This window comes from Pristis pectinata, chromosome 11 (genome assembly GCF_009764475.1).
Source record: "Pristis pectinata isolate sPriPec2 chromosome 11, sPriPec2.1.pri, whole genome shotgun sequence".
Lineage (NCBI taxonomy): Eukaryota > Metazoa > Chordata > Chondrichthyes > Rhinopristiformes > Pristidae > Pristis > Pristis pectinata.
In genome coordinates this window covers 28,780,619-28,799,405 of record NC_067415.1, presented here as the reverse complement: position 1 = coordinate 28,799,405, position 18,787 = coordinate 28,780,619, and the positions used below count along the sequence as shown (strand labels likewise).

Here is an 18,787-nt window from a genome sequence, read left to right as displayed (position 1 = left end):
AGCAGCCAGAGGTCATGGTCCATATTGTTACCAAGGCTGAACAGAAGGACAGGCAGGGCCAGGTTAACGGAAAAGGTGGGTTGATAGGTTGAAGTGTATTTATTTCAATGCAAGTCGTATTACAGGCAAGGCAGATGAACTTAGGGCCTGGATCAGTACATGGAACTATGATGTTGTAGCCATTGGTTCAGAGTAGGATAGGACTGGCAGCTCAATGATGCAGGGTTCAGATACAATCAAGATGGATACAAAAGATGCAGGAGAATTGCAGTACTGATCAGGGAGAAAGCAGCAGCACTTACAGAAGACATGCTGGAGGGCTGGTCCAGTGAGGCAATATGAATAGAGCTCAGGAATAAGGAAGGTGAAATCACTATGATAGGGTTATACTATAGGCCTCCCAATAGCCAGCAGGAGATAGAGGAACAGATATGTATAGGCAGATTATGGAAAGATATAAAAGCAACAGGGTAGTTGTAATAAGTGTCTTTAATTTCCCCAATATTGACTGGGATTCCCTTCGTGCCAGAGGCTTAGATGGGGCAGAATTTGTTAGGTGCATCCAGTAGGGTTCCTTGATAAAGTGTGAAAATTATCCAACCACTGACAGGGCCATACTAGACCTTGTATTGGGAAATGAGCCTGGTGATTAGAGTTTCAGTGGGAAAGCATTTTGAAGACAGTGATCATAACTCTGCAACTTCTCAGTTACAAGGATAAGACTGGACCTCAGGGGAAAGTGCTAAGTTGGGGAAAGGCTTAATTACAACAATAATATGCAGGAGCTGGGGAAAGTAGATTGGGAGTGGCTGTTAGTGAATAAATCCACATAGAACATAGAAAAGTATAGCAAAGGAACAGGCCCTCCAGCCCATGTCTGTGCAAACCATGCCAATTTTAACTAATCCCATTTGCTTGCACATGATCTATATCCCTCCATTCCCTGCCTGTTCATATGCCTCTTAAATGCTACTACCCTAAATCTCTTTTAAACTTTACCCCTCTCACCTCAAAGCTTTGCCCTCGAGGATTCGGCATTTCCGCCCTGGGAAAAAGATTCTGACAATCTGCCCTGTCTATGCCTCTCATAATTTTATATATTCTATCAGGTTGCTCCTCAGCCTCCAACACTCCAGAAAAAACAATCCATGTTTGTCCAAACTCTCCTTCTTGCTAATACTCTCTAAACCAGACAATATCGTGGTGAGCCTCTTCTGCACACACTCCACATCCTGCCTGTAATGCGGCAACCAGAACTGCACACAATACTCCAAATGTGGTCTAACCAAAGTTTTATACAGCTACAGTATGACTTCAACTTGAATACACAACACCCCAACCAATGAAGGAAAGTATGCCCTACATCATCTTTACCAACCTATCTACTTGTGTTGCCACTTTCAAGGGGCTATGGACTTGCACCCCAAGAGATGTGGGAGATCTGACATGTGGGAGCCATTTAAAAGGCCAGCTGGTCAGAATTCAGGACCAACATGTTCCTGTGAGGAAGAAAGACAAGGATAGCAAGGATCAGGAAGCTTGGATGAAATCAGGTAGTGCCTTTGAGGAATATAAAGAAAGCTGGAAGGTTGAAAAAAAAGGGAATCAGGAGGGCTAAAAGAACGCATAAATTGTTTTTGGTGAGTAGGATTAAAGATGCATTTTATACACATTAAAAATAAGATTGCAACTAGGGAAAGGGTAGGACCACCCAAGGACAAAGGAGGGAATTTATGCCTGGAGGCAGAAGAAATGGGAGAGTACATCGCATCTGTATTCACCAAGGAGAAGCACACGAGGAGAGTGAGATCAGGGAGAGGTATACTGAATATCTAGGACATGTTGACATCAAGGTGGTGATGGTGTTGGGGCTCTTGAAGAGCATTGAGATCTATCCCAGGTTATTGAGAGAGGCAAGTGAGCAGATTGCTGGGACCTTGACAGAGATCTTTATATTCTCTTTAGTCACAGGCCATGTTCTACTGGAGAATAACCAATGTTGTTCGTCTGTTAAGGAGGGCAGTAGAGACAAATCAGCAAGTTACAGGACAGTGAGCCTTACATCAGTGGTAAGGAAATTACTGAAGATTCTTAGGGATAGGATCTACTCACATCTGGAAAAGCATAGACTTATTAGGGATAGTATGGCTTTGTGTGGGGGAAGTCATATATTGCAAACCTGATTAAGTTTTATTGAGGAGGTGAAAGGATGATTGATGAGGGTAGGGCAGTGGATGTTGTCTACATGTAAAGCTTTCGACAAGGTCCATTATGGTAGGCAGATTGAGACCAATGGGATCCATGGAGACTTGGTAGATTGGATTCAAAACGGACTTGGTCATCGAAGACAGAGGGCAGTTATTCTGACTAGAGGAATGTGATCAGTGATGTTTCTTAAGGATCAGTGCTGGGACCTCTGTTGTTTGAAATATATCGAATGAAAATGTAGATGGGCCGATTATTAAGTATGCAGATGACACAAAAATTGGCAGAGCTGTGCATAGTGAGGAAGGTTGCCAAAAGATTGGGCAGGATAATAGACCAGTTGGAAATGTGGGAGGAGAAATGGTAGATGGAGTTTAATCCAGAGAAGAGTGAGGTGTTGCATTTTGGGAGGTCAGGTGCTATAGGAAAGTATGCAAAAAAAAAATGGCAGGACCCTTTGGAGCATTGATGTACAGAGGTATCTTGGAATTGTAGTCCAGAGCTCCCTGGAAGTTGATAGGTTGGTAAAGGAGGTGTACAGCATATTTGACTTCATTGGTCAGGTTATTGAGTACAAAAATCACGAAGTCATGTTGCAGTTGTATAAAATATTGGTTAGGCCACATTTGAATTACTGTGTAGTTCTGGTTGTTGCATTGCAGGAAAGACGTGGAGGCTTTGGAGAAGGTGCAGAAGTAGTTCACCAGGATGTTGCCTGGATCAGAGAGCATTTGCTATAAGGAGAGGTTGGACAAATTTAAGATTGTTTTTTCTGGATTGTTGGAGGCTGAAGGGCAACCTGATAGAAGTATATAAAATTATGAGAGGCATAGATAGTGCAGATAATCAGCCTTTACCCACGATGGAAACGTCAGATACTAGAAGGCATAGCTTTGTGAGAGGGGGATAGTTTAAAGATTTATAAGGCAGGTATTTTTCCACCCCCCAGAGAGCGGTAGGTTCCTGGATCACACTGCTGAGGGAAGTGATGGAAGCAGATACAATAGTAACATTTAAGAGGCATTTAGACAGGCACATGAACAGGCAGGGAAAGGAGGGATATAGACCATGTGCAAGCATATGGGATTATTTTGGACTGGCATATGGGATTATTTTGGACTGGCATAAAGGTCAACACTGACATCTTGGGCTAAAGGGCCTGTTCCTGTGCTGCACTGTTCTATATTTTATGTTCTCCTTGGAAACTAAGCATAATTGAAATGTTTGCAGCTGATCAATAAACTGAGTACAATGAATAAGTTGACCAATTTTAAAACTCTTGCACAGAAAATGCAATTTTTGATGTCTAAGAACAAAATCAAAACTATTTTTAAATGCTCAATTGTTTAAAACATTAAAATGAAAAAAAAACAATGTTAATTCAAGATTGTTTTAATTCAATAGCCTTCCATACTCTTGCCATCCACCACCTTCTTTGGCTCACCAATCAGGAATAGTTTTCACCTCCTAACAAAGGATTCAGAAATCACCTGTAACATCTAAATTTTTGCCCACACAAGGGCAACTCAGCGTAGAAAAAAAGACAAGCATTAAACCTTCTGATCTACAAGACTCAGAATCAGACTACACCAGATATTTAATTTACTGATTAAACCAAAGACTATTTTCCATTTATTGTATCAATCCTTTTGCCTTTGGGTACTGATTCATGCTGAGATAAAGTCCCACAGTACTCCAGTCCAACTGCCACATTGATCATTTGTAAACCCAGACAGCAAAGGTTACTATAAGCCTCTCACACAAGTTTGGTGTCCATGTACTTGCACGTTCAAGCTGTGATAATACTGTGTATTAATTCTACAAGAATATTTCCTTGACCTTTCTCCTCCCTGCTCTATGGCAAGAAGGCCAATTCAATTAGCCTTCCCAATGTGATGCCCTTTAAGTATATATCTAAAAAACAAGACATTATTTTTAGTTCTTAACTTTTCTAGCCAGACACTTTATTTTGTACTCTGCATCACCATTTAATTCACTGTTATAGCCATCACAGACCAATGCATTGTATTAAGATTTAATAGCTTGACAAATCTCTATATGACTTACTGTAACAGGAGTTACATGGGCACAATTAAGACTTGGTCAAGGAGAAACCAGAATATTCCATCCTCTTTCCACCTCCACGAATGGAATCAGAATTCATAGGAATTTTCAAAAGCCAACGAATATGTACCTCAAGGATAACTCTCAAGGTTACAAGAAAGAAAGGGGGTGGGAGTAGGGGAAGCTGGGGTATGGGATTAAATTGGACTGCTTTTTTCATGGGTGAAATAGCTTCTTTCCATATTGAGAGATTCAGTCATTCTATAGTAGTGAAGACAAAGAAACTAGCTGGATGGGGGAAAACAAAGCAGTCATGATTCTCCTGGCTTAAAAATATCTCTTGCATTAGTAATTTGAGCAAAAGGTAAAACAATGCCAGGTGGAGGGGCAGAAGGCACATGGGAACATAGCCACTTGCAGGTTACCCAACCCCACCCACATCCCCCTCCCCACCCCAAAATCCCACATCATCTTGACTTGGAAATATTTTATTATTCCTTTTCATTGGCTTGGTCCAAATCCTGGAACTCCCACCCAACAACTAGAATGGTGCAAGAAGACAGCTCACCCCAACCTTCTTAAAAGCAATTGGGGATGAACAATAAATGTTGGCCTTGCTCGTGATACCTGCATTAAAAAGTGCTCATGCCAATATTCTTTTCCGAAACAATCAAAAGAAGGAATTCTGAACTTTCCCCTTTGGCAACATGTTTCATCCCATTAAACTCAACTTCACTGAAATCCAATTTCTAAATTACTTAATGTTGAGTATTCACTTCACCTTAAAGTATACCATTTTACAGATCCTAAATTCCATTTAGTCCTTACTTCAATTAGGCTTATTACTCCCTGTTCATTACTTAGAATCTAATCCAATATTCATTCCTCTCATCAGTTAAACTCACTTGCTGTTTATGGAAATATTCTTGAAGGACACTAATAATACAAATTATTCCATTTATAATTCGCAGACCATATCACAAAGGAAACAAGAATCCCCAAAATTATAAAAAAGCATCTTGGCATTAATGCTTCTTTTATTATTTCTAACAGAAGTACATGCCTCCTCCACTTTATCTTACGGTGGGTGTGCCACAATTCCTACCATTAATTTTTTTCCTTTTCTCCTCCTGAAGAAAGCCATCCTGTTAAGACAAAACTTATTAAAAATAACATTTTGTTACTGTACAAAAGTTCACCCATATGGAGACTCATTTTTCCTGTAGAATGAATCTGGTAACACTGAAGATGTTAATGTTCAAGTTCTCACCAATTCAAATACTCAACATTGCTGCTTCTGCTGTTATACCACTGAAAACATTTTACTCACTATATGACAGATCAAAAGAGCAAATTTTACAGATTCTACTGGATGATGAGCAACAAAGAAAACTTCATCCAATTTAAACATTAAGACATGAGAAATAGATTAACTACCTTCTCAGACTATGCATTGCATGAAATATATAGCTTTTACAATCATGATTTTAATTCGCTTTTATCAGATTCATGAAATTAGTAATTTTGCAAGTTGCAACACAGTCACTGAAATGAATTAAAGACAAGGAATATACAATGCATCTCAAAGAAAAATATATTCTGGCAGATTATTATTTCTTTTTACTTTGTTTTTTGGCAAAAAGCATTTGCAAAATTCCAGTGCCTGATTTTGCATTATAAGGAATAAGCCCATATCTCATATGAATTTTCTGAAGAATAGAGGAGAAACTTTCAAAGATGAAGAGCAAAGTGGAAAAGTTTTATTTTTGTGTAGAAGAGGCAGCAAGAGTGTCATCTTACTTGTACTGTAAAAAGGTCCTCCATTTCCTCAGACTTATTACTTCCATAGATATTAAACCCACCAATTACAGAGATGGGTCTCCTTTTTTCGTTTCCACGTTGCTGAATAGTGGTATATTTCTGTGTCTGGGAATCAACACAAGATGCCTCAGTGTTGCCTTCACAATCTGCAAAGTCCATTTCTGGGGGTTGGATAGGAAGATCATTCTCTGGGATAGAAAACTTTCTGGTTGCAAACTGGCCATAGTCTGAAAGCGGCCGTTGTCGCTGCCTGCCTTTCCCACAGTTCCACCTTCTTTGACCAGCTCTGTGTGTGTTCGTCTTTTCTTCTTCCAGAGAAGATAATGGCTTTCTCAACTGGTCTTCAGAAGAGACCTTTCAAATGTGAACATAGAGCATCATCATCTTTACTGGTATTACTTCTTAATTTTGAAACTGATTTCTTTAGCACAAACATCTCAATGTCAACTCCTGATGCAGGCAACAATAGACTTTTGTACTAACTTGACAAATCTGAGAAAATGTACATTACAGGCTTAGCCTTTACACCATACTTAGTCTAAATCTTCTCAGATATGGAGATTTTGCTGATTTTTGCTATCTTCTAAAGTCAGGCAATTGAAAAACATTAAGGAAACATGGGCAGGCAAACCAGAACTATCCAAGCCAATTATATACTCACATAAATTAACATGCACGTTTTCAATGCTATTTGGATTAACGGATGGGAAAGGGAAGTTTGTATGAAAATGTGTACTGATCTTTGCACCACAATGCATTTTAAAGCAATAAAGATTTTATTACACAAATAAAAGATTTTATAGCAGTCAATTCCTTTGACTGTGTGCCAGAAATACCCATAAACTGTTTCTTTCTCTTTTTGGTTAAGTACTGTGGATACTTCTGATTTACAAGAGCAGATTTCCAATTTGTACAAGCATAAGATTGGCAATGCAACATACCACACAAAAAATAAGTCAGGCAGCTTTCATAAAGGGTAAATGATCACAGTATTGGGTTTTGACATGTGGATATCTGTACTTTCAATATTACAGATTCAGTAATTGATTGTGCACTTGTGCATAGCATTCTTTAAAGATGAATACATTATTACAGTGATCTTTACAACATATTTATATTCACAGAACATTCATGATAACACCTTAAGATGAGAGCAAAATAATTACAGAAGGGACAGAAGGTTACTAAACAGAAATGATCTAACTACTGAGGGAAAATAGATGTAGTAAAATCTTCTTGGTACAGTAAATGGCTGAGTGATGGAATTCTGTTTCAGTAGTAAAACTTCAAAGAATGGAAGCATTTTTTTTCAAAAACAAAAACAAGGAAACAATTTAATATCCACAAAGGCAATCGTTATAAAATACATTTTGATCTTTGTCAATAACATTCTGTGTAGATGGAAAATACATACTGCAGTGTGCTTATTAGCAAAGCGATCCAAATGTGAACAGAAAATATCAAACATCATTCCAATACCTTAAATTCAAGAAAGTGTCATGGAAATTGAAATACTTTTTCTTCTCACAATGTTTCTCTTGAACAGCTTAAAGTCTTCATCTGGATATTTTGAAACTAATTATCATCTAAATATTTGCATGTAATACTGGCATTAAATTTAAGTAGCCTATTCAGCAATGTAATGTAGAGGATTACAGTATATTTGGGGTCATGGTCATATAGCACAGAAAAAAGCCCTCTGACCCACATCTACACTGACCGCCAAGTTCCCATCTATACATAAATTTACCAGTATTGGTCTTTTGTCTTCTATAACTTGGTGATTCAAGTTCTCATCTAGATAATTCAACCAGGTTGTGAGAGTACCTGCCTCTACCATCCTTGCAGACAATGCATTCCAGATTCCAATCACACTCTGGGTGGAAAAACCTTCTCCCCATATCCCCTCTAAGCCGCTTTCTCTTCACCTTAAACTTATATCTTCTAATTTTAGACACCTCTGCTTTGGGGAAAAGTTTCCGATAACCTATGCTACCAATGTCCTTTCAAGCTTTTGTATTCTTCCATCAGATATCCTCTCAGCCTCCTCCACTCCAAGGAAAAAAATCAGCCTATCCAGGCTCTCCTCATAATGGGAACACACCATCGCAGCAACATCTTGGTTAATCTTCTTTGCACCCTCTCCTGTGAAATCACATCCTTCCTTTTGTGTGTCCTTAGCAATGTTTTATAAAGTTGTATGATAACCTCATTGCTCTTGTATTCTGAGTTTAATGAAGGCAAGTATTCCATGTGCCTCCCTCACCACCTTATGTACCTGTGATATAATTTTCAGGAACCCTTGGACTAGTACACCAAGGTGGCTCTGTTCCTCAATACTGACTTGGGCCCTAGCATTCACTGTAACTGTCCTACTCTTATTAGTCCTCCCAAAGTGCATCACTTTGCACTTATCAGGATTAAATTCCACCAGCTATTGCTCTGCCCATCATACCAACTAATCAAAATCATCCTGTAACCTGACTATCCACTTCATTTTCAACACCACCAAGCTTTAAGTTATCTACAAACTTACTAATGATTCACATACAAATTATTAATGGATATAACAGTGAAGGTCCCTGCACCTACCACTGTGACTTCTAATAAGCAAATAATGTTCCCCCATCACCTTCTGCCTCCTATTACCAAGTAAATTGTGGATCCAATTTGCCAACTTGCTTTAGATCCCATACGTCCTAACTGTTTGGATCTAATGCAGTTAGCAACTAATCATTGTAAATATAGTTTAAAAAGAAACTACAACTACTTAACCAAAATTAATTTAAAGTGGTCCCTATCTCATGGTCAGACAGTGATGCCCAACATATGCACCCAAGTAACACAGTACTTATTGATAGTGGCCATTCAGTAAATCCTTTATTTTTGTTATTAATCCTTTTTGGAATTAAAACATGCCAGTCTGCCTGATAATCTTCAAACTACACAGTGTGGTCTGACTCCGAGGCTGATCCCATGACCATGTACTTTGACTCCTGAATTGTTCAAAGCTTTCAAAGTCATATATACAGCATATTGATAGTATAGCGTACTACCTACCTACTTTATATTATACATCAAAATTTAAAACCTCAAGGATTTCTAACATGACACCTATTGCAAGTGGTACATTGTTGTAATTGAGATATAAAGATACATAGCCTCCCTCTAGGTTGTTGCACAGATCCACAAATTATCTCCCAAACATGAAGGTTACAAACTTTTCATTGCTCTCTGTTTTAACATTTTTCTCTGCTAGTAAGATTCAGTCTTTATCTTAATACTTACTAAATTAAGTCATATATATAAAAATTACTCATTGTTTAGATTTTTTTGACCACCATACAGGATTCCTTTGTCCTCATAGCTATTCCACAGTGATTTTTTAAAGTTATTAATAATTCTCTCCAAATGTAAGACTCCAAGCCGTATGCGCTCCTCCACTGAAATATCCAAGTCTCCACCAATAAAATGCTGACTAATTAAGAGTAGCATTGCATGATTTCTTTTTTCCAGTCCTGTTGGTTACAACTGAAACTAGGAACTGACTGTGCCATAATACAAACAGTAAATGCTACAAATTCTCATCTGGCCAATTGGCAATTGTGGAATGAGACTGGCAATTAATGTTTCATACCAATGATCTTTTACTGGTTCTGATCAGAAACGGTAAAACTTGCTCTCCTTCTTCACAAATGCTGCTGTACCCGCTGCACATTTCCAGCATTTTCTATGATTTCAAAATTTACTTTTGCTTAGCTGTACTTCTGCAGCTTTGCCACAGTCAAATAGAAATCTGATCAACTACATTAACTACTAACTCCATTTACATTACAAACGTTAAGATAATTTCAGATCCCCAAAGGCCAAGTCATAGTGCATTAGGATTACCAACAATCCTAAAATGGCATGGAGTCTCTACATGAATAGTGAGTCAGCTTGTTTGGCGCTGAGGAAGAATTACTTCTATTGGTTGCTCATGGCTATGCTCCTCTATATAAACCAGATATATACTTGATATATGGGCAATCCTGAATTCCTTTGATTATATCTCCTTGAACCAATTCAATGAAAATAATTCCTGTGCAGCAAAGAAATTATATTAGCAATCAGCAGTGCTGGACTGCCTTACAGCAGACTAAAGTTTCAGTCATTAGAGGATTGAAAAGCAGTTCCTAATGTTTAAAAACTCTTTCTATATCTCTCGTCAGTTGACAATTATTTTTCTCCTTGCATACGACTTGCACTAACAAGTCTAATGTGATGCAATATGGCTTGGCCTGTTCTGTTGTGCAATATTGTTAGCTTACATTGGGGTCAGAAAGATATTTCTGCAGGGAAATTTTATGTTTGAGGGATGGAGTACCATCACGCAGGTTGTATTCATTGTGTCAGTTGCCAGTGCAGTGATATTTCTTTATATCCAGCTGGGAACAATGTAATCCTGCTTGAACTGCTAAATACTATCTTCCCAAAGGGGCTTAAAAGATTGTGTTTAATATAGCTCTTTTTGTGCACAGAGAAAGCCACAGCTGGGAAACAAGGAAAATCAGTGGTGATATTTGTTTCCTGTATCACTTCATGAAAAATTGCGAAAAACAATGGAAAATCAACAGAGCAAACACTTGCAACACTCTGCAGTTTGGAACGCCCTGTGGAGCACCTCTATTCATTGATACCACACTAGGTTTGCAGCAAGTGTTGAGAGAAACAACACAAATATTTGACCTCTTCCACATCAATTTACCTGTTTTGGATGCATCTGTCCATGAAAACATTGGTGAGAATTGATCCATTGAAACAAAATCTCATCCTCATACTGAGAATACCCATCATGTTATATAGCACTCCCATTGTGATAAATGACATTAATTAAGAGAAATCTAGCAGCTCAAAACTATGTATCCATGAAGCACTAAGTCATCATATACAAAACTGTACTCTGCCACAATGTCTAACCTCATGGACTGAAATATCCCACACTCCATCAAGGTAGATGGCAATCCTGGTTCAATGAGAATTAAGTAAGAGCGTGTCAGATGCAGCGCCACGCATAGCTAAAAATAAGATACTAATGTGGCAAAGCAATAACACAGGGCTACATACATTCTGAACAGGAAGAGCAGTCTCTATTCAGGGTTAAGAACTCCATAATTGATTGATCAAATTGAAACTCTACAATCCTCCCAAATGTTGTCCTGAATGACGGTATATAATTATACAGGCAGCTCCAAGAACATCCCCATTCTCATAGGTGCAGCACACTATAAGAATGCCAAACACATGGCTGAAGCATTCACATTCTTTAGATGTTGCTTGATTTGGTTTCTTTAGATGTTCTTTAGATGTTGCTTGCTCGATACGGGACAGCTCCGACAATTTAGACATTATCTTCAGGTTTTTAACCAGAACTGTGCTGGGAGTGACTTATCTGACCAAGACGTGCCACGTCCAAATCTGATCCTACATAAAGACCTGACTAGTTAAGGAGGCAGGTTTAATTAAGGACAGTAATGAATGTTATTTTTAATAACAATCAGTCATTTCATAATCATTGCATTATTATTTACTTGCACATTTTTTGAATTATTGTTCAAATCTCCAAATGGTAGGAATTGAATGCACTTCTGGATTGATAGTTTAGTAATTTATACAATTGTTCATTAATATCCAAGCACCCCCAATTCTGGATTGCTTGAATTTACTTTTTCTATTGTTGGTAGCTGGACCTTCAGCTGTCAAAATCCCAGGCTTTATTATTCCCTTCTAAAACTTCTCTTGCCTTCCTCCTCTCTCTTCTTTAATTTGTTCCTTGGCTGATAGAGCTCCATTGAAGTTGGTTTGATATTGTTCCTATGATTTTATTGAGAAACTTCTGCTACATTAAAGGTGATCTCTAAATGGCAACTGTTGATGATTTTGTTGGTATTCTACTAATGGACTGAAATTCTAGAATATTCATGCACCCTATAATTATTCAGCAAGGACGTGCAAAAAATACATTCAAATGAGCATTGACTGTACTGCCATTTAATCTCAAGCAGCTCAAGGTAACAGATTATAAACATCAATAAAACAATATTCCAGCAAAATAGAAAATGTTCATTCTCAATTAAAAATAGAAATGGTCTTCCTAACCAAATATTAAAACTGAAATCTATCTGCATTGGTTCTAAAAAAATGCCTCCATACCAGCGCAGCAAAGGCAAGGAAGCTGTGAAAATAGAATGGTCTTCCTATAGAAAATGCTCTCTCCCATCTTCCTTCCTCTGAAAGCTCTATTTCATTCACCCAGTTTCTGTATTTAACTTGTAACATTTTCCATTCAAATAAAAGTTTATCAAACAAAAATGTTTACTCTTGTTTTTCAGTCTCCACAGATTCAGGCTTGACCTGCTGAGTATTTAAAATATTTTGTTTTAATTTCAAATATGCAGTATTTTGTTTTGTATTCTGAACAAAACACTGCCTGGATTAGAGAATGTCTTATGAGGAAAGGTTGAGCAAGCTAGGGCTTTTCTCGTTGGGAGCGACGCAGGATGAGAGGCAACTTGATAGAGGTGCACAAGATAAGGGGCATAGACAGAGTGGACAGCCAGCACCTTTTCCCCAGGGTGGCAATGGCCAATACCAGAGGACATCAGTTTAAGGTCAGAGGAGGAAAGTTTAGGGAAGACATCTAGGTGTGTTTTCTAAAAAAAAAAGTGGTGGGTGCCTGGAAACCACTGCCAAGGGTGGTGGTAGAGGCTGGTACAATAGGGACATTTAAAAGACTTAGATAGGGACATGGATATAAAAATGGAGGGTTATGGGTTGGCAGGAGGAAAGGGTTAGATTGATCATGGAGTAGGTGTTTACGTAGGTTGGCACAACATCGTGGACTGAAGGGCCTGTGCTGTACTATGTTCAATAGATTAAGCTTAAACATTTCCAGCTTCTTTAACATAATGAGCCATGAGACATTTTCCCACTCCCCTCCCCTTTCACTGCTCCAAAAGGAATTGTTCCCTTCGGGTTACTTTGGTTCACTCCCTTCATCTACACCAATATCAATTCCCATAAAACCTTCTCATGCAACTGGCTGTGAAGCAAGGTGATCCACTCTCTCCAATCTTGTTTAATTGTGCGATGAACATCCTATTATGTACATTAGAAAAGGAAAGGAGCTGTTTTCATCTTAAAAGTTATAACATTTCATGCTCAGTTCTTGCCATTGCCAATGATGTGACTGTAGTTAGTGATTGTCACAAAATTGTAACCTCAAAATTGTGGAAAGATTTTGTATAAAGACAGGACTTCAGATTAATGTTAAAAAGACAGCTGGCTTTTATATGGCGTCAAAACACAAGACCTCTATTTATGAATGCTGCGAGGTGGAAGGTTAATAAGATGGGCTTGAAATTCATTGATCCTGGGTCCCATGAAAAGTATTTAGGAGTTAGGTTAGACACATGGTCTGGAGATTCTAGTGAGAACCCAATTGGAAAGCTAAATGGTCATCCAATTTAGGGAAGGCTAGGTTGAAACCCATGCAAAAGATAGAGATTAAGGTTTTTATTATGACTCGATTATATTATTCATTGATTTTAAATGAGGGGTCACAGAATACCTTATGAAGAGGTCATTAATGGTTAAGAAGTTTTTACATTTACCCTTCAGTGAATAATTGTTTTTTATACTCAAGGGCAGGTGATGGGGGTCAGGGTCCTGAAAATGGTGATCCAGATCCCCCTTGCAATTATTAGGAATTGAGGATTCTGGCAGGGCAAGAGATCCTTTTGTTCCCATGCTATGTTTGCTGAATTTGTTCTTAATGCAATGATTAGGAAATATCATGAAGCAATACCAAGTTTAGATGAGACCTGTAAGCAGTGTCGTTTGATCAATGAAACATTGGGTCATGTGTCAGGGCACTGCCTTACTGTGAAGATGTCCCACGTTGACAGAACCAGATTTTAGATCCTTTGTGCAATAAGGATCACCCAGTACAGATGGTTGGTGTTTAGAGAACCCTGTTTTGTTTGTGATGGTAGGTGCTGGATTCTGAATACCACCTCAGGAAGGAGAATGTAGCTTTGGTTGTTGATGTTATTCTACAGATCGAGGAGGATGATGGATCATTGGGAAAGGCTCATTTAGCGAAATCTGAGGTATACACATCTTCAGGAGTTATTATGGAGCAATTTCAGATTAATGAAGTTACCTACTTTGAATTTGTCATTGGTGTAGGGGGAAAATGGTTCCCTAAAAATGACCCCTTGAGCTTTCTTGGGATCACGAGATATAAGAGCTTCTCTTTCCTGGTCTATAGAAGAGCCTTGTCTAGAATCATTTTTTATGAATCAATAATTCAGTTTTGTTTAATGGTGTGGCATTGCATCTGTTTTTCCATTTTATATCATCTTAACTCATGATAAGGTTGTCTTTCAATTTTTATATTTTCTTGCCTCAACACATCAGAAGATGTTGCCATTACTAACAACATGGTCTTGCTCAGTTATGCTAACATGTCTGTGGGTGGATTTCTTACTTTAACTATTTATTTTTCCCTGCTTATTTTAACATCTCATGGATAGTGGTTGTTCATTTTTATGTAGACGACCTACATTAGAAGTTGAAATAGATGCAGATTTTTATTATCAAGTAAGCACAAGGGCCTATTCCATGCTGTATAACTCCATGAATTTATGCTATTTCTTGTGTTTTTGGGTTAGATTATTAGATAGTTACATAACCCAATTTCTTAGCTCAAGGTTGGAGACTGACCATCACCTAGAAAGTCACTTCTTCAATAATTAATGGCATCAAGCTATTGTTGTTTTTAAATTAATACACTGTACAAAATACATTTGCTACATGTATATACAGATTCATCCAATACAGGGGCATTTCATGGCATTACAAGAATAATCCAAGATACTAGTTCACATGAGCTTATTGATGTCATTAATGTGCAAACTTCATACCCCAGCTGTAGGAAAAGTAACTGATATCAATATAAAAACAGCTTGTAGCACTAACTCACTATTTAAAGAAATCATGACTCTAAAGTTTCAAGACTATTTTCCCCATCTCATCTGAGCCAAAATAATGTTGATTGTTTCTACACTGCAATAACAGCAGCAGTTGTAAGCTGGTTGAATGCTGAAAAGGAAGAATAATTTTGACCATTTAGTGGTTTAAACTATTCTTTGGTCACTGCTGTTGCTAGGTCAAATATCATACTACATAATAGACCAATAGTTTGCCTTTCCTTGGTTCCTCATCCAACTGCTGCTATTTTTAAAGTGTTGAAACTTCAGGCAATAAGAACTTACGGGCAAAGATTTTCCACAATTTTCTATCTTTAATATTTCTTTATAAGAATATTTTTGAGTACTTGGGCTTCAAGTGCATTGCAAGAAAGTCTATATATATTTAACATACAGAAATACCAAGGCATAATCATACAAAAATGGATGCCAAACTAAGTAAAATGGGGGCCAAAAGTTTGGTCAGAAGTGGAATCTGGAGAGAAAGTGACAAGCCTGTGCAGAATCAGGAAGGTTTATGTGGAATGGAATGCATTTCTAAAGCCTCAAAGAAACCAAGTCAAACAATGGCATGGACACCAAAGGTCCCCACCTATGGAGGGGATTCACAACAATAATATTGTTTTGGTGTAATTTTTTTTTAAAATGGGAGACAAAACTGTCATTAATTTTACCCAAATTACTTCGAAGTATATTGGATGCTGTTAAAATATCAGCTTAGCTCACAGAGCAAATTTGCATTCAAATAAGGCGGTTGTAAGTTCAAGTCACTTAATTTTGGTGACGCTACAGCATTCTGACAGGTGCTGTCTATTCAAAGCACCCTCAAAGGATAATTTTTTTTTCCATGTGTCAAAATTCCTACCTCAACAAAAGTAGGTTAATTAGACATCAATCACATTTATCATGTATTGAACTTTGTTATGTATAAATAATTATCTTTTTGGGGAGGAAAGATTAATTAGGACATAAAATATTACCTCTTCCTTCTTTTCATCCACTCCAGAAACTGTGTTCAGACTAAGCTGTGAATGGCTGCTTATCCCACTGTCCTCATTACCAGAGTATACTGTTTGCACCAGATCCTGAAATGACACAGGACATCTTCCAGCTTTTGGGATAATTCCTTCAATTCGTCCGTCGCTGTCCATAGAGCTAAGTGACAAAGTACTATATTGATTTGAACAATGGAATGTAATATTGTGTTTGACCTTTTCAGCACTAAGACTCTGAGGTTTAGAAGCAGTTGGCCTGTCAGCAATACCAGGCTGTTCATTTCTAATTGTGAACTGAGTCAATTCATTTGAATTATTAAAAAAAACTTCACTAGTAGTGGGACTAATGAGAGAACAGGTAATCAGATTGCTTGGATTTGTTACACCTACGCTGAAACACTGGGAAGGTCTATTGGCTTTAAGCTCTGGTGAGGATAATGATTTCTCCATGTGCATGGTGGTAGTTGGAATGTTTGTGGAAGTGAATGGACTACAGGGTTCAAGAAAGGAAGAATCTTTCTTCCAGCTGGATTTGTATCTGTGTCTTTCATTGTCAGCACCACTAGAAACTCTTCGAGAATAATCATCATGCAACCTGCTATTAGGTCGAACTGTTAAATTTCCTTGTTCACATAATGGTGAATTTTCCTTTGAGGGACTCCCTCGCCTTCTTGCGGCATCTGTAACGTTACTCACTAATCTTAGCATTCTGTCAAAACCTTTCGTCCTGATTGGACTCCTCCAACGTTTTGATTGAGTTTTGGCACTGCCATGGACTTCCTCATAGTTTTCTGAAGTGCTTACAGTCTTTTCCAGCCCTACATTTTCATTGGTTACTTTTAACTCTGTGAGGTTGGAGGCCGATTTCCTCTTAAATGAACTTTTCTTGAAAAAGCTTAAATTATCAGTACTTTTGCTTCTTCTATAAATAACTTTGTGGTTTTTACAGTTGGTTGCTATTGAGTCATTAATGTTTGATTCTTGGACCCCAAGGGACACAACTCTGCAGGAGTCCTCTTGAATTGCTGATTTATCACGGTCTATTAAACTTATCCGTCCAACCCTGTAAGCACGTCTAATGCTTCGTGATCGATGAGTGTGGCGCAAAAAGGCTTCATCAACATCTTCAGTTTCTGAGCCTTCTGAGGCAAAGTCCTCTACAGAGCTACATATGTCCTGTAAAGTCTCTGTGCAAGAATACCTATTCTGCATTTGCTTGCCATGGCCATTTTGCATATGTTTGTGCACAGTTTCAAAATCTTCCACATTAATAACATCAGAGTTTTCTCTGGCTTGAATTCCTTGGAAAACTGAAGATTTCAATTTTTTGAAAGAACCCATTTTCCTTAAGGACGATAGGGCATTCCAAGTGGGAGAAGTCCCCATTGTTATCACAGAACAGGGTCTATTATCAGAGCTCCAATTGGCCTTCTTCCTAGGACTTGAAAATATTTGCATTATTTTTGAAGGACCCATACTATCTTCCCCATTTTCCTCCTCTTTGATGTCTCTATGGTCACAACAGTTATCTACCTTCTGTGGAGATGAATTTTGGAACATTCTAGAGTCTGAATTACCCATGGATAACAAGATATCAATGCTCCCATTTGTAGATCCATTACACAACGATTTCATATTGCCATTGTAATAAACGCTGGAAGGATTTAGGCTACTGGTCAGCTTGACCTTGACGTTTTCATTAGTTAACCCCACTTTAGTTTCACTTTCTTTCTTTTCATCTATTTGGTGTGACATTAGTAATTCATTGGATTCAAGAGTCTGTATGGAAAAAATACAAAGAAATCAGTTAATAATCCTGTTTGCATTTACCAAAGGACAAACTGCTTTGGCTAAAAACAGAAAATGTAAATGACTTATGAGAATCATCCAGGTTTTAAAATTTATATATAATCTATCTGCTATGAGAACACATTCACCAGTGGAGGAGCAGATGGTATTTCTGCCTTAGTTCCAACCGTGGATTCAACCATGACCTCTTATGCTGGGTATGTGGAGTTTGCACATACTTCCAGTGACCCTGTGGGTTTCCCCAGGTTCTTCAGTTTCATCCACATCCCAAAGACATGGCGTAGGTTAACTGAATGCCGTAATTACCCCCAGTGCAAGTGGATGGTACTGGAATCAATGGAGGGGAGTTAACTGATATGAGAGAGAGAATGGGCTACAAGGAAATTAGTGGGGTAAATGCAATTACAGGCCATCCTTGGATTGAGAATGCCCGACTTATGGGCAATCCCTACATATGAACAAGCTCCCATAACATTATTAAATTCAAAAATCTGAAGTGCTTACATATATTTATTCCTACAAACAGCAGAACTAGTCTCTTTCTCCACTTTTAGTAATTGTTCTTTCATATCAGTCTTATGAGCTTGTTGATGTCATTCATTGCAATACCGTGGAAGTGTGATTACCATAGAGTGATTTTTGTGTCTTTCCTGCTTATGGATAAAGTCGAGTTATGGACATTTGTAAAAACAGAACCCGTTCATTACCCAGGGGCAATCTGTATTAGAATTGCTACAAAAGCTAGCATAAACTTAACATGCCAAATAGCTTCCTTTTAATGTTGTAAGGAAAAATGAAATCTGAAAAAAAAAATTTGGGCCAGAAAACTGTTAAGATATAGGGCAGCCGAACAGCTTGGGA

General features: G+C 38.0%; 1 protein-coding gene across 5 annotated transcripts in view; it reads right to left on the bottom strand.

Annotated features, from left to right (window-relative positions):
• The window catches only part of LOC127575773 (uncharacterized), a 177,643-nt gene that overhangs the window by 37,631 nt on the left and 121,225 nt on the right, over nucleotides 1-18,787 (bottom strand). For all 5 annotated transcript variants that reach the window (XM_052025850.1, XM_052025852.1, XM_052025854.1 and 2 more), the window contains exons 4-5: nucleotides 16,103-17,896; nucleotides 6,070-6,444 (exon numbers count right to left, since the gene is read on the bottom strand). In XM_052025850.1, coding sequence (XP_051881810.1) covers nucleotides 6,070-6,444; nucleotides 16,103-17,896 — 2,169 coding nt within the window. The remainder of the gene's footprint in view (nucleotides 1-6,069; nucleotides 6,445-16,102; nucleotides 17,897-18,787) is intronic.